This window comes from Pristiophorus japonicus, chromosome 11 (assembly GCF_044704955.1).
Source record: "Pristiophorus japonicus isolate sPriJap1 chromosome 11, sPriJap1.hap1, whole genome shotgun sequence".
NCBI classification, from domain to species: Eukaryota; Metazoa; Chordata; class Chondrichthyes; family Pristiophoridae; genus Pristiophorus; species Pristiophorus japonicus.
In genome coordinates this window covers 114004507-114019912 of record NC_091987.1, presented here as the reverse complement: position 1 = coordinate 114019912, position 15406 = coordinate 114004507, and the positions used below count along the sequence as shown (strand labels likewise).

At 41.7% G+C, this 15406-nt stretch overlaps 1 protein-coding gene across 1 annotated transcript in view; it reads right to left on the bottom strand.

Moving 5' to 3' along the window:
• egfl6 (EGF-like-domain, multiple 6) overlaps positions 1–15406 on the bottom strand; it is a 91969-nt gene that overhangs the window by 63643 nt on the left and 12920 nt on the right. Inside the window, exons 3-5 of the mRNA XM_070893041.1 lie at positions 5302–5394; positions 3012–3131; positions 775–894 (exon numbers count right to left, since the gene is read on the bottom strand). Coding sequence (XP_070749142.1) covers positions 775–894; positions 3012–3131; positions 5302–5394 — 333 coding nt within the window. The remainder of the gene's footprint in view (positions 1–774; positions 895–3011; positions 3132–5301; positions 5395–15406) is intronic.

The window sequence follows — 15406 nt, the reverse complement described above, 5'->3', positions numbered from 1 at the left end:
TAGATGGCCAGGTGAACTTGAGATGACAGAAGGGATTTGTCAATAGAGAGAGAGGTTGTTCCAATGAGGTAACACTGGATAGAGAGATTGCTCTAAATACTTGCAATCTGCATAAAGCTCAATGTGCCTTCCAAATGCAGTAAGCAAGAGCTTTTGATCTGATGGGAACTTTTATAACACATTTGCAGCTGTCAGGTAAAAAAATGAATTCATGCTCACACCACTCCCGACATCCTTACCTTGCATGATCCCCGAGCAGTGTAAACCCCGTTGACAACCTGGTGAAATGGTAAGTTCAGCTCAACATTCTTTTTAATAGGCTCTTAACAAGGTCAAGCACTGTGCAAAGAGGCAATTTCGGCATCTGTACCTTTGAAGCCTCGCTCTGCTCTCACTTGTCCTCCTCTTTAAGACAAGTGATGGAACACTGGAACCTATCTCCATTGCAATGAGCTTTCTGTCTGCACAAAATGCACGATAACATATATGAAGGATACAGTCAACGAGCATATTCCATACATGGAGTTGAACTAGCTAAGGATGAAGATGAAAGAGTCCTGTAGTGTAGTAGAACCTACACTAAACACAATTGTGGAAGAATTGCCGTATGTTTATCAAATAATAATCCAAACTGATTAGCAGAAAATAATATGTTCATTTTTTTCTATGATAAATTATGAAAAGAAACCTCAAATACAGTTTTTCTGTAAATCATGTTTTTTTTAAATTGCTAAAGTTATTCTAACATGTGAGATTACAGAGTGCCGCACAGACCTACGCAGGTTTTTCCGTCTGGTCCTAGTTGAAGACCAGAGGATGGACAAAGGCAGCGGACCTCTCCCTTCACATCCTCACAGCCATACTGACAGTTTACCATGGCACATGTCCTGGAATCTAAAAAAAACATCAAATCAGTGCGTTCATATGGGATCCACAAACACACACACGGAAATGCACAAAAGGAAATGCACAACAATATTCAGATAGTTCTTGTCCCCTCTTTTTTCTGGGTGACCAAAATTGAATTCTGTTCTGAACCTTTGCCGATGCAAGTTACATAGGTACAATGAGTTGTGTACTGGGTGAAAAAACTACGTTTTATTTCAATATTTTTATTCTTCACCATTCAAATGGCAAAATGATAATTTACATTTTAGAGCTAGAGGCCATTTTCTACATAAAAGGTTGATTGGGGAAGGGCTGAGGAGTAAACTGTTAGCTTAATTTTTCTTCATGGTAGCATCCATTTATTAATTTGTGATTTATAGTTGGATGAAACAAATCATTATAAAATTGAACGACTGAGCAGAACAGGAATTACTCAATCAAATAATTAATTAAAACAGATAATAGCTTATGTCAGTCATTAATTAAAGCAAGTCTCCTCATCCATTTATACTAAATATCTGTTGTTTTGTCAGGAACAAAGATGGTGGGTGCTCTGTTGGCATTATTACTGCTTCAGTGGCATAGTGGATTGAGTTCCAGGGTGCTGTGCCACAGACTGACAGAGCATGAGTTTGCACCTGCGATTGCCCACCAAGTGAACTTTTGATCTCAGCGGTTCTGTTGAAGATGTACTGATTGGAAACCAATTCTCCAAAAGAAGGCAGAGAAAATTGGAGGGGAAAACAATTACCCCTAGTCACTCAATATGCCTCCTAGCGGCAGTGTCAGGAACCTGGCAGTGGGCTGCGTGGATGGTGTGTATCTTGGAAAGACCTAGCCCTACTCCCTGGAACCCCCTCACTAAATCCCTCCGTATCTCCACTTCGGTTTCCACCTTCTCAAAACCTATCATTTTGACCAAGCTTTTGGTCATCTTTCCTAACTCTCCCACCATGGCTCAGCATTCATTACTTTATCTCTTATTTATTTATTTTTGTTCTCTCCCCTGCTGTAAAGCTCCTTAGGACACTCTGTGCAAATAGTGCGACATAACTTCAAACTGTTGTTACTATTAAGAAAGAAAGCCCAATATTACTTTAATTGGGTGGGGTGTAAAACCAACGCTGCACCTAATATTGTGCCAGATTCTGTAGCAGGGTATCTAACAGCATCTGCTGTGAGTTAGGCTTGCCCCTGCACCCTTCAGCTCAAAATTGTTTTTGCCCTCAAAGTTGCTGAAAGTGCAAGCTGATAACGCTGCAGTGAGGGAAACCGGCATCCGAGACCTTAGTGAACAGGGAAAGCAACTGTGTATCTCCTTAACCAATCAGATTGAAGGATTGGGAAATAAACGCCTGAAGGATTGAGAAGGAGGGTGAATTAGAGCAGGTGAATTCAATATCAAATCAGGTACAGCAAGAGAAATAAAGAGGGAAAAAAAGATTGGATTCAGAGAAAGAGAGAAAAAAAGAGACAGAAAGGAAAAGTAAGAAACAATGTTTAAAATTTAAAATTTGACATTTTTAAAATCTCCCCCAAAAATTCAAAACCTGAAGGAATGAGACTCCACACTTGTAATATTTAATTTTCAGTGCCAGAGGGGTTGATTAACCGTAATTAACATTTATCACATTGTTAAAAGGATACTTACACCACTAATTACTAGCCCTAAATAACTGTGATGGGTTTAGTTTGGACCTACCACACAACTTTACACCGTTGATTGCATTTCAATGGTGAGCCAGAGGTGTGATGTTGTTTTCGCGAAGCTAACAACAGAGCAGTGTAACTTGGACAACAATTTGAGTTTAACCACGCATCTGTTCTTCGCCTGAAGTTGCTGTACTATTTACGTATGAATAATGGCGAGTGCCATTAGCCTCCCCGTTATTTTGACAGGAAATTCTAACACATGATGTTACTGCTTTCACAAAGCACCAAATGAGCCTTGCTGCTGAGCTTTAAAGGAATGTTGATTTGTACCAATTGGCTTCCAAAATACCAAAAATTACGCTAAGTGCTGTAATGTTAACAGCTAGCTAGGAGTACAACAGAATGAACCCAACAGATGATGTATGCAACAGAAATATTTCATCGCACCAATCCAGGAATGCTTTACTCACTAGCACATGTGCCATCTGGCATCAACATGTAGCCATTCAGACAGTAGCACTTGTAGCTGCCATGTGTGTTCATACATCTGTGCTCACAGGGCCTTGGCTTCAGTCCACATTCGTTAAAATCTGTAGCAGCCAAAAAACATTGGAGCAAAAACAAGAATAGCTGAAAGAACTGCTTTCATTTCTTTGACAAGATGATTTTTAACACTCTTGAGTAGCACGCAAATGTGAAAAGTGTTTAAAGGCCTTTGAAAACAAAAATGGGGTGAAATCATGCTGTGCAATATGAACATACGAATGGGTGATGGGGGGGGGAGCCGGGGGGGCAGGGGAGGGGCGGTGAGGGGAAGAGTGCCAACCTGAATTGCTGAAATGAAATAATAAATTAAAGCACAGCTCCAATTGATGAATTAAATAAATAGGTTGGATTGATGAATTAAAAATTATCTTATCAGAGAATACGTGAAATGAAGGAAATAAAGTGAGGCACAGAAGTCAGCAATGAATTCATTTAGCAGGCGGGTTTGAGGAATTAAAAGTGAGGCTGTAGCGAATGGGGGGGCGGGAAACGTCAATAAGTCAATAAATAAAACCTCATCAGGACGTGAGGCATCTAAAGTCAGGGAGACATGAAGGGAGGAGGCTCACGAGCAGTGTGCAGGCAGACAAAGGGGGAAAAAGTAGGGATCCGAGTTAGGGAACACAGGGAGAGGCCAGGCAGCTGAGGTTGAAGGCTATAAGTGCAATCTCACCTGTGGCCTGAACCTGGGAGCAAGAGAGGAAAGTTTATTTTTTGCCTACTCAAGGTTGCCAAGATAAATGTGCAGACAAGCTACAACATCTTGCCTTGCTGCTTTATAGTTATTCATTGTAAACTTGGAACAGCATCACAGAGCGAATGGAGTGAACTGTACCATATGTTCAACTTTCTAAATGTTCAAACAATGTTATATTCTTACATTGCAGTGTGTCTTGTTGCCGTCTCAAAGTGTCGACCACGACACCCATTAAATATGACCATGAACGGGGACCAAGTAGTGTGCCAGCACTAGGTTCCTTACTCTTGCATGTTCTTGCAATCACTGAAGGTGGCTTGGCACTAGGGTAGCATTCAGGGATTCAGAGTTCACAGCCCCTGTGTCCACGTGTACCTTTGTAGCGGAACATCAGCAAGCCATTTTGGAGTGTCCCAAGCCTGTACAGTTTGGGGCATCAATGGGAAGTCCACAGCCTACATCTTGTAAGACGGCCAGACCGCTCAAAGCACTTTATGATCTTGCTCAGCCCGCATGGGCAGGGAGCAGGCCTCAAGCCTCTGATAATATGGGACTCTGCTGCCCAAAGTGCCATGAGGCTTCTGGTGCTTTCCATTGTGATATTAGCCCCTATGACCTATATACAATGTGATATTATATCCACATGGTGAGGACTAAATATATCACACTTAAGTTTAATTAACTGAAGTGTTATATTTAGTACAGTCTTTCTATACATGTATTCCACTGTCCATTGGAGCGTCCTATTTCTAACATCATTCTGAGAGGAGTAATGCCTGTCTTTTTATAAATTCATTCTTGTGATATGGCTGTCGTTGGCAAGGTTAGCATTTATTGCCCATCCCTAATTATCATGGAGAAGGTGATTGTGAGCCTCCTTCTTGAACTGTAGCAGTCCGTGTGGCGAAGGTGGTAGGAGTTCCCAATTTTGACCCAGCGACAATGAAGGAACGGCGATATGTGTCCAAGTCAGGGTGCTGTGTTATTTGGAGAGGAACTTGGTGATGGTGTTCCCATGCACCTGCTGCCCTTGTCCTTCTAGGTGCTGGAGGTCGCGGGTTTGGGAGGTGCTCAACAGTTAAGTAAGTAAAATGACTGAAAAACTAATTTAAAGCCTCAATTGATTTCACTAACCGTGAAACAAATAAAAGAGGCTAAATTCCAATTCATCGAGACCTATCTTACAAGGCAACCAGCTACAACACCAATATCTTTTACAAAGTAGCATGAGGGGACAGTGAAAATTATTTGTGCACATTGGAAGTGGAAGAGGCAGAATGTCACAGACTTGGGGTCCTGTCAATTTGGTCAGCTGCTGAGCGGGAAACAGAAGAAAAAAATTATAACGAGATCCTGCGGTTAATTTCAGCAGGACCTCCACGTCCCCATCCTTACCGGGTTTGCCCCGCACTGCAGCACTCCCCCACTCCCTCCCCCCTCCCCGTAAATATCAGGTCCATAGTTTCACTCAACTTAAATAAGTACTTAGACCATTTGAAGTCTGCCTTGGCACTCACCTTGGTTGCATGTTTTACCAGTAAATCCTGGGTAACATTTACATTTATTTAACCCGACACATTCTCCATGTTTACATCCATGTTCACAGATGGCTGAAAAGAGATTAAATCAACAGAAATAAAGCACATTAGAATTTGACCAGCTTGCTTCATTCTTCTCTGAATTAAGCTAAGATTTTTACTTCAAAGTAACCAAGAAAATAAAGCCAGAGGTCTTCAATGGATGTTAGTAAAAAATAAATTCACAGCAGATATCAGAGATACTGCTTTGCTCAAAGAGGGATTCATTTCCCAACATGCAGCAGGGACAAACACATGGGTCCTATCGTTTAAAAAAACAAAGCTGAAGCTAAAACTTGCTTTTCGGTCCAAGTAGAATGAACCAGTTCGATTCTGCTAAAGAGTTTCTTCTCAAAATCCTAACTTGTTTTTTCTCTTTTTGGATGGTGATGGTGTCTGTGGATCTTCAGCATTTATCTAGTTTTAAATCAGATTCAGATCAGCTAATCAGTTATGTCCTAGGTTTATCCACGTCCTGCCTATGAGTTATAATTTATAGGTAGGAGCTGTGTTTATTTGGAAGTGAGAGATATTGCCAAAAATTGCGGTCGAAGGCTTCCCGCGGGCAGATGCCTCCGACCAAATTTATTTTTACGAAAGTAGCTGGTGGTCCCCGGAGGAACGAACACTTCCGCTCTGAGGCCTAGATACGCAGCCCAGCGCAGAGGCTCTCACATTTCAGGAACGTAAGTGCAACCTGGGATCGCCTGGGCCTGGACCACCAATCACAATGTAATATTCTTATTGAAAATAATTGTGAGTTCCATTTGTACAAGCTCTCATTACTATCAATGAGAAATTCCCCCAAAACCCAGATTCACAACACAATAAATAACATAAAAACTCATATTTAAAATTAATTGAAATTGAATTAAATTAAATGTTTTAGGAAAAAAGTAATTTGTTTCTAAATGTTTAAAAATGTTTTAATAGGGTTAAAAATAAACTTAACTTAATGGACAAGATTTTTAATATAAAAATTAGTGATAAAATTTCATTTTTCTATCTTTAAAACACTTAAGCTGGTAAAAGCAGGCCTTAAGGACATTCGCTAGGCAAGAGTTGGGCAAATAGCCCAGATCTCCACCTGCGAAGACCCTTCTCCCGGGGATGGGTAGGAATTGTCAAAAGAAATGTTGACAGTTCACAAGTGCCTGATTTTGGCGCATGCGCTTTGCGCGCCTAAAGCCGGGAGTTGCGGGGCCTTCCGGAGAGGCTGCAATTTCAGGGCCATTAAAATTGGATCCATTTTTAAGCAAAATGATTGATGTGTCAAAGGGCTGCCGGTTTTTACCAAATCCAAAACCAAATTGGGGTGAGGCAGAGAGAGTGATCATAGATGGTGAGTTTTTGATGCTTGTTCCATTGGAGATGAAAATTAATTGAAAGCCTTGATACCCGTCTGCGGGATAAGGCATGGGTGGAAAATAGCATCAGCATCTCTAGAAAAGGGTACGATTTGGCAGGATTCCCTCTCCTGATCACAACTGATGATCCCCTCATGTTTTATTTAATTTTCTTCTTAATTAATTCTCCGGATGTGAACATCGCTGGCAAGACTGGCATTTATCTGCCGCAAAAAGTCAAGACTGGAGTCACATATCAGCCAGACCAGGTAAAACCAGAAACCTTCCTTCCCTGAAGGGCATCAGTGAACCAGTTGCGATTTTAATGATAAGCCAACAGCTTTATGGTCACTTTTACTGATACAAGCTTTTTATTGCCAGGTCTTAAAAAAAAAACTGAATTCAAATTCACCAACTGCCATGATGGGAATTGAACTGACTATCTTTGGCTTAATGAGTCCAGGCCTTAGTACAATAATATAACCACTATGTAATGTCTGTAAGCTTGTAATGTTTGTAGCTCCACACTGTGGATGTGTACGTATTGTGTACTGCAACTGCAGAGTTAATAATAAACAGAACCAGGCAGATTCCGGAGGCTTCTGAGAGAGCTGCCTGCCATGTAGGAAGCTGTGTGTGCTGTGCTCTGTGAATATATCACATTTGGCGATGAGATGGGATTTTTCGGATGATTTAAAGCTTAAATTTTGTTGGGGAAGGATTCAGCCAGCCGACAGAGAGATGTTAGAAGTTTCTGTCTTTGGAAAAAAGCTACAAAATCCGAGGTAAAATATAGCACACAGTGTGAACAGCTAGAGATTAAAATGGCAGGTGTAATCTGACATTTGGGTGAATATAGACACGACCGAGAATGTTTTAAAGCGTATGTGGATCGGCTAGAAATGTATTTCACTGCAAATAACATAATTGAAGTTCCAGACAATGCAGTCCAGAACCGGGCTGTGTTGGAACATAAAAAAGCGATCTTCTTATCGGAGGCGGGTCCGGCATTGTATGAAACCCTTGTAAATCTCCTTGTGCCTCACGAGCCAAAGGACACAACGCTTAAAGAGATTTTAATGAAGCTGGAGCAGCACTATAACCCCAAACCGTTAGAAATTGCTGAAAGCTATCATTTCGGGATTCGGAATCAAAAGTCTGATGTAAGTATCAGTGATTACATCGTAGCATTAAAAAAGCTATCGATGCACTGTAATTTGAGAAACTTTCAAAACCGATCATTATGGGATCATTTTGTTTGTGGGGTGAAAAATGATGCGATCAGAAGGAAGTTATTGACGACGGATGACTTGACTTTTGAGATTGCTTGTCAGACAGCGAGGTCGATGGGCATGGCCGAACAATATTCCCAAGAATTAAATAATAATTACGGTCATCAGTCAACGAGGTAAATCACCTGCAGGTTCAAAGTAAAAGACCGTGGCGGCCGAAAGTCTCAGAAACTGGAAACTGGAAACAAAGCATCGAAGTTGTGCTATAGGTGCCTGGGACAACATATTGCTCAAAGTTGTCCATACGTGAAGGCAGAGTGTTTCTTCTGCAGTAAGACTGGGCATCTTGCGAAGGCATGCCGACTGAAGGGTAAACCAGCTTCCAAAGCTATGAGTCCAGCGTTCGAAGCTATGAGTAGAAATCCCAAGAGACTACATAGCATGGAAGAACAACAACAGGATGAGGAGATGTTAGAGTTACATGTCATCAGGAGCACGAGGTTAACGGACAGCGATTCGGAAAGCATCAAAATCCACATAGATGTTGCGGGATTCAAGATACCAATGGAAATTGACACGGGTGCATCCATGAGTGTAGTACCGGAGTCGCTGTACCTCGACAAATTGCGTGATTTCCAACTGGAGAAATCCAAGATAGAGCTGCGAGGCTACTCGGGAGAGAAAATTCCTGTAGTAGGCCGTATCACCGTACCGGTGAAATATAAAGATCAATTTCAGAACTTGCCTCTAATAGTAGTGAAAGGAGACAAGGCTGCCTTACTAGGAAGAAATTGGTTGAGCTCACTGAAGCTGGATTGGAATAAGATTTTCTGTGTGGAAGCGAAATTTTCATCAACGGATGAGGTTATCAAGAAGTATCCGAAGGTGTTCTGCGAAAGAGGCAGTCCGATTCAAGGCTTCAAGGTGAGTGTCAGGGTACAGAAGGACGCTAGATCGGTTTACTACAAGCCACGTTCTGTACCATATGCACTCAAGGAGAAAGTTGAGCAAGAACTCAAAAGACTAGAGACTGAGAACATTATTTGTAAGATAGATCGATGTAATTGGGCTACACCCATTGTTGTTGTACCTAAGTCCGATGGTAAGGTAAGATTGTGTGGTGATTATAAAGTAACCGTAAACCAGGTTCTAGAGGGTAATGTCCCCAATACATTGCCGAATATAGAAGATTTGTTTACAACACTGACAGGTGGTCAGATCTTCTCAAAACTGGATCTTACGAATGCCTACTTACAGATTGAACTAGATGAGGAGTCCAAGTCATGTTTGACTATAAATACTCATCTAGGCCTACATCAATTTAATAGGCTACCATTTGGAGTGTCTTCCGCCCCTGCCATATTCCAAGGGGTGATGAACCAGATTTTGCAAGGTATTGAAGGGGTAGTATGTTATTTAGATGACATACTAATTTCAGCACCAAATAGGCATATTCATAATAACATATTGAATGAAGTTCTCAAACGGCTAGAGAAGCACAAAGTACGAGTGTCTGCTCGTAAGTGTGAGTTATTTAAAAACTCAGTGGAGTACTTAAGGTACAGAGTAGACAAAGATGCTTTACATCCAACCATTGAAAAATTGGATGCGATCAGAAATGCACCCACCCCCAGGAATGTCACTGAACTTCGTTCATTCTTGGGTCTTTTGAACTATTATGGGAAGTTCCTACCAAATTTGACGACAGTATTACATCCACTGAATGAACTTTTGAAAAAACAGGTCCATTGGAAGTGGTCAAAAGAATGCGATACAGCATTCAAGGAGTGTAAAAGCAAATTGGTAGAGAGCATCATGTTAGTTCACTATGACATATATCTAAGGAGATTAAGCTAGCATGTGATGCCTCTCCATATGGAGTTGGGGCAGTGATCTCTCATGTATCACGTCGTGGGGAGGAGAGACCAATTGCTTTTGCTTCACGCACTCTCAGTGCCAGTGAGAGTAATTATGCGCAAATTGAAAGGGAAGCTTTGGCATTAATTTCTGGGGTCAAGAAGTTTCACAAATACTTGTATGGTCGTAAGTTTACCATCGTTACAGACCATAAGCCCTTAACAGCAATCCTCCATCCAAAGTCCCCAGTTTCAACATTAACTGCAGCACGAATGCAGAGATGGGCTTTGATTTTGTCAGCATACACATATGATATTGAATACAGATGATCAGCTGATCACAGTAATGCTGATGCAATGTCTAGATTGCCTTCCCCATCACAAGTTACACTCGATAAGGAAGAAGTGTTTTATTTTTCATACATTGATGAGCTGCCAGTCACAGCTGAAGAGATTGGTAGAGCAACCAAACGTGACCCAGTGATGTCAAAGATGTATGAGTATATTGCAAATGGATGGCCAAACCAGGTAACAGACAAAGATACACATCCATTCTTCATTCGTAGGAATTAATTATCAGTCGATAGAGATTGTATCATGTGGAGTGCAAGAGTGGTTATACCAAATAAATTCAGGTCCAAATTATTAGGAGACCTCCATGACCAGCACCTGGGAATGTGCTTGACCAAGAGTTTTGCACGCAATTATTTATGGTGGCCAGGTCTTGATAAAGATATAGAGTACATCGTGAGTCAGTGTACGGCATGTCAATCGGTAAGCAAGCAAGCACCACCAGTACCATTACAGCCATGGAAATGGCCTCCCAGGGTGTGGCAAAGGCTACATATTGATTTTGCTGAGTTAGAAGGACAACAATTGTTCATTGTGATTGATAGCCATTCGAAGTGTGATGAGGTGTTTCCAATGTGGAAAATAACAACAAGTAAAACATTGGACATTTTGCGAAGATTATTTTCTTCATTTGGCCTCCCTGAAGACATTGTTTCAGATAATGGACCACAATTTTGTTCAGAAGAATTTGCACAATTCACAAGCAAAAATGGTGTGAAACATACCAAGGTTCCACCATACCACCCTGCGTCGAATGGTGCAGCAGAGCGCACTGTGCAAATTGTAAAACATGCCCACATAAAACAAATGTTAGATCCAAATCCAAGGAAACGACAGTTATCATTAGATCACAAATTGGCTAATTTTTTGATTACATATCGAAATACTCCTCATACAACTACTGGTATAACATCAGCAGATTCTCGTTGTTAAAACCAAATTTGGCACAGTCCGTAGAAGAGACACACTTCAGACAGAAAGAGAATCATGATAGAGGTAGAATAAAAAAGAGAGAAGTGTGAAATTAGACCAGAAGGAGAGAGTGAAGAACCATCACCATAAATAGTTAAAATGGTTACTAGGAAGAGTGGTGAAGATTTGTGGTCCTCGCACATATTTGGTAAAGATGTTTGATAATGGACAGGTTAGGTTTGTTCATATTGATCATATTTTACCTGCAGACATGGAAGGAGTTGAAGGTGGGGATGATTCAATTATTTCTGACTCATCAGATAGTTTTGATACACTAGTAGCAAATCCTAAATCCAATGTACTGGAAACAAATCCAGGAGAGAATCAGAATGAAAGTCTGAGTCCAAGTCAGGAAAACAAAGAGCCTGAAGTTAGAGTGAGTTCAAATGAAAATCAAGGAAATTCCGTGGAGAAAAACATTCCTCAGGATGAGCCACGAATGAGTGTGAAATCGACACCAGGTTTGGAAGGTTCTGTTTGAGAACGAAGGTATCGTCTTCGAAAAAGAAAACAAATGGTAAAGTTAAATTTGTAAATATGAAAAAAAAAGTTTATATCCTGTGTTATGTATAAACATGAAAGTTATGTGTGATGTTTGTTATAATAACTTCTTCATTAAGGAGGAAGAAGTGTAATGTTTGTAAGCTTGTAATGTTTGTAGCTCCACACTGTGGATGTGGACGTATTGTGTACTGCAACTGCAGAGTTAATAATAAACAGAACCAGGCAGATTCCGGAGGTTTCTGAGAGAGCTGCCTGCCATGTAGGAAGCTGTATGTGCTGTGCTCTGTGAATATATCACACACTACACGACCGTACGCATACATGTGTGGATGTTGAATGAGAACAAGATCGGTCTCCCAATGCTATGCTCTCAATGGTCAAATAGCCTGCTAATACTCACTGTGTAGGCTCACACATGAGGGCCAATCAGCCACCTGGGCGAGGTACCGTGTGCCGGCAACTGTGGAACTGTACCCCAACAAGAGTCAGCGGGCCTCATGATCCTTGAGCCCGCTCCACTGGCATAACTGTGGTGCAGCTGGCACTGCTCACACCCACTACTGCCTCACCAGAGTAGTCAAGGTCACAGTGAGGTCAGTGCATTATAATATTGCCAGCAGGTATGGTGACATGTTGGGCACTCGCTGGAGGAGGGAACGGGAAATGAGGTGCCTGATGGCTGCTTGCAGGGGAGCTGACAGAGAGGTGCAGGTACACAAGCTGATTGGCCCCCTTTACAATTTCAAAAAGGAAGCACAGTTACAAAATTTGTGGTGACACCAAATTTGTGGGTGTAGTTAATAGAAAGGAAGAATGCAACAAAATACAAGAAGACATTAATAAACTTGCAGAATGGAGGTGTAATTGAAAAATTAATTTCAAAACAGGTAAGTGTGAGAGTGGTAGATTTTGGTAGGAAGAAGGAGTGTACATACTCCTTGGATACTAAGAGTTTAAATGGGATAGAGGAGCAAAGAGATCGAGGGGTACAGATACACAAATCATGAAAAGTAGCAGCAAAGCTAACACTGGGGTTCATTTCTATAGGGATAGAATTGAAAAGCCGAGAAGTTATGTTAAACTTATATAGAACTTTGGTTAGACCACACTTGGAGTACTGAGAACAGTTCTGGTTTCCATATTCTAAAAAGAATATAGAGGTATTGGAGAAGGTACAAAAAACATTCACAAGGGTGATACCAGAAGTGAGAGGTTATATCTATCAGGAAAGACTGAACATGCTGAGATTCTTTTCTCCAGAAAAGAGAAGGCTGAGGTCTTTAAGATAATGAAAGATTTTGATAGGGTAGAAGTGGAGAACATTTTTCCACTTGTGGGGGAGACCAAAACTAGAGGTCATTAATATAAGATTGTCATTAATAAATCCAATACGGAATTCCGGAGAAAGTTCTTTACCTAAAAAGTGGTAAGAATGTGGAACGTGCTAGCACAAGGAATAGTTGAGGCAAACAGCATAGATGCATGTAAGGAGAAACTAGATAAGCACATGAGGGAGAATATGATAGAAGGATGTGCTGATAGGATTAGATGAAGAAGGGTGGGAGGAAGCTTGTGTGGAGTATAAACCCCAGCATAGACCATTTGGGCCAAATGGCCTTTTTCTGTGCTGTAGACTTGTGTGTCAGCTGTGGCTCAGTTGGTAGCACACTTGCCTCTAAGTCAGAAGGTTGTGGGTTCGAGTCCAACTCCACGGACTTGAGCACATAAGTTTAAGCTGGGAGTGCTGCACTGTGGGAGGTGCCATCTTTTGGATGAGACGTTAAACTGTGGCCCCATCTGCCATCTCAGTTGGACGTAAAAGATCCCATGGCACTATTTTGAAGAAGAGCAGGGGAGTTATCCCCGATGTTCTGGCCAATATTTATCCCTCAAACAACATAACAAAAAATGATTATCTGGTCATTATCACATTGCTGTTTGTGGGAGTGTGCAAGTTGGCTGCCGTGTTTCTCACATTACAACAGTGACTACACTCCAAAAATACTTTATTGGCTGTAAAGCGTTTGAGACGGTGGTCGTGAAAGGCGCTATATAAATCGAAGTCTTTCTTTCTTTCTTAAAATTTACAGGAGGACCAATCCAAATAATAATTTCTAGTGTGTTTCAGACCATAGTCGCAGCCTGGAGACCTCAGTAGTCCTCATTTCCACATCATGGGTGACTTGTATGATGGATTCATCTCTGCATCCAGCTTGATGAGCAGAAAGGAGGTCTGGGCCAAGGGAATTCCTAGTGTGGGAAATCTTCCCCTCGAACCCTTCTCCTTTGATATTAGGGGCCATGTTTTGGGTGGACAAAAGTTCCATCTGCACGAGGGCCCTGCCCATATTGGCTGCCGCTAGGATACTGGGTGGACACCTGGAACTTCTGAATCCCAAGAGAATTCCTGTTCCCTCCAGGCCTGTGGCGCCAAACCTCCGCCCCAGATTCAGCAGTGGGTCCGAAGGTTTCTGGGCTCAGCAACTTCTTGGGAGAAGGGAAGAAATGAAGGGGGGAAATTGTTGGGGGGCGGTGGAAACAAATACTTTGAGGTGAATAGTTCACTGTGGAGTTGGGAGAGGAGAGAAAATAGCTGACCCAAACAGTATTGCTTCATATACCCTATCAGCCTATTACACCACGGCACTGGCAACAGTGGTCGAAAAGTTTATGGCTCAAAATCATTTCAACCTCTCTCGGGTGAAGCAGGAAGCATCCCTGCAGGCAGCCATATTTCCTGCACATCCCCAAAACTATTTAGTTCTGCTCACTGTGCAATTCTAAATACAAATCCATATGTTGGAAGACATTTTGGCTGCAAAGCTGGATTCAGTCTCATGTCTTCCTCAAGGCACAGGTCACTCCGACATTATATCATTCACGCTAGCAATATACTTGTCAATAAACAGTAGCATTGAGAACAATACTATGGTAATCAGGAAATAAGGCTGCACGGTGTAACTATTCAGACATCATGCACCAGATAAATTTAAAAGCAATTCATATTGGTGTCTCTGGAATAATCACCTAAGTTCTGGCTTGATGTGACATGAGGTAAACCGTTCAGACTGAGTGAGCCAGACACACAGCTGCTAGCCTCACTTGTCTATGACATGCTTATTTGTTGAGATTGGTGCCAAACGTAAATTCTAACGCAGCTAAGATTTAAATCTGAGTTGGTGGGAAAATAGCTCTAGACACAAAATTACGACCTGTGTAGCAGCTTTCATCAGATGCTTTATAAAGTTACTTCAAGCCATTGGCATACCAGGTGTGTGCACTTCCTGCCGTCTGTTTGTACAGGCAGGTTGTCACAAGCTTGCCTCAGACTGGTGATCCAGGAATTGTAATCAGACTTCAAGGACAAAACTCCACAGGGATTCCCAATTGCTGTTATTGTTTAGCTCCTACTTTCTATCTGGCAGCGAGCTTCAACACCTCAAGTACCGCACAGGAGGCCAAAGACAACCGATAAAGACTCATATTCGGAGATATTTTATATCCTATTTGTGCTAGTAAAGTACATCCAAAACTTATGCTCTTGGAGGCACTTTCATTGTATCGAAGATGTGTAATGCAGGACATCACTTTGGAAGGTGGTTTTGTTCTCTGCCTCTGGAGGGGCTTGGTTTCCATTAGGTGGGGTCAGTTGAAATCAACCCTTATGAATCCGAATGTGAATTCTGTGGTGTTTATATTGCACAATATCTGTGGCTATCACCTGAGTCAGAAGGTTGTGGGTTAGAGCCTCACCATGGACGAGCACCTCAGTGCAGTATTAAGG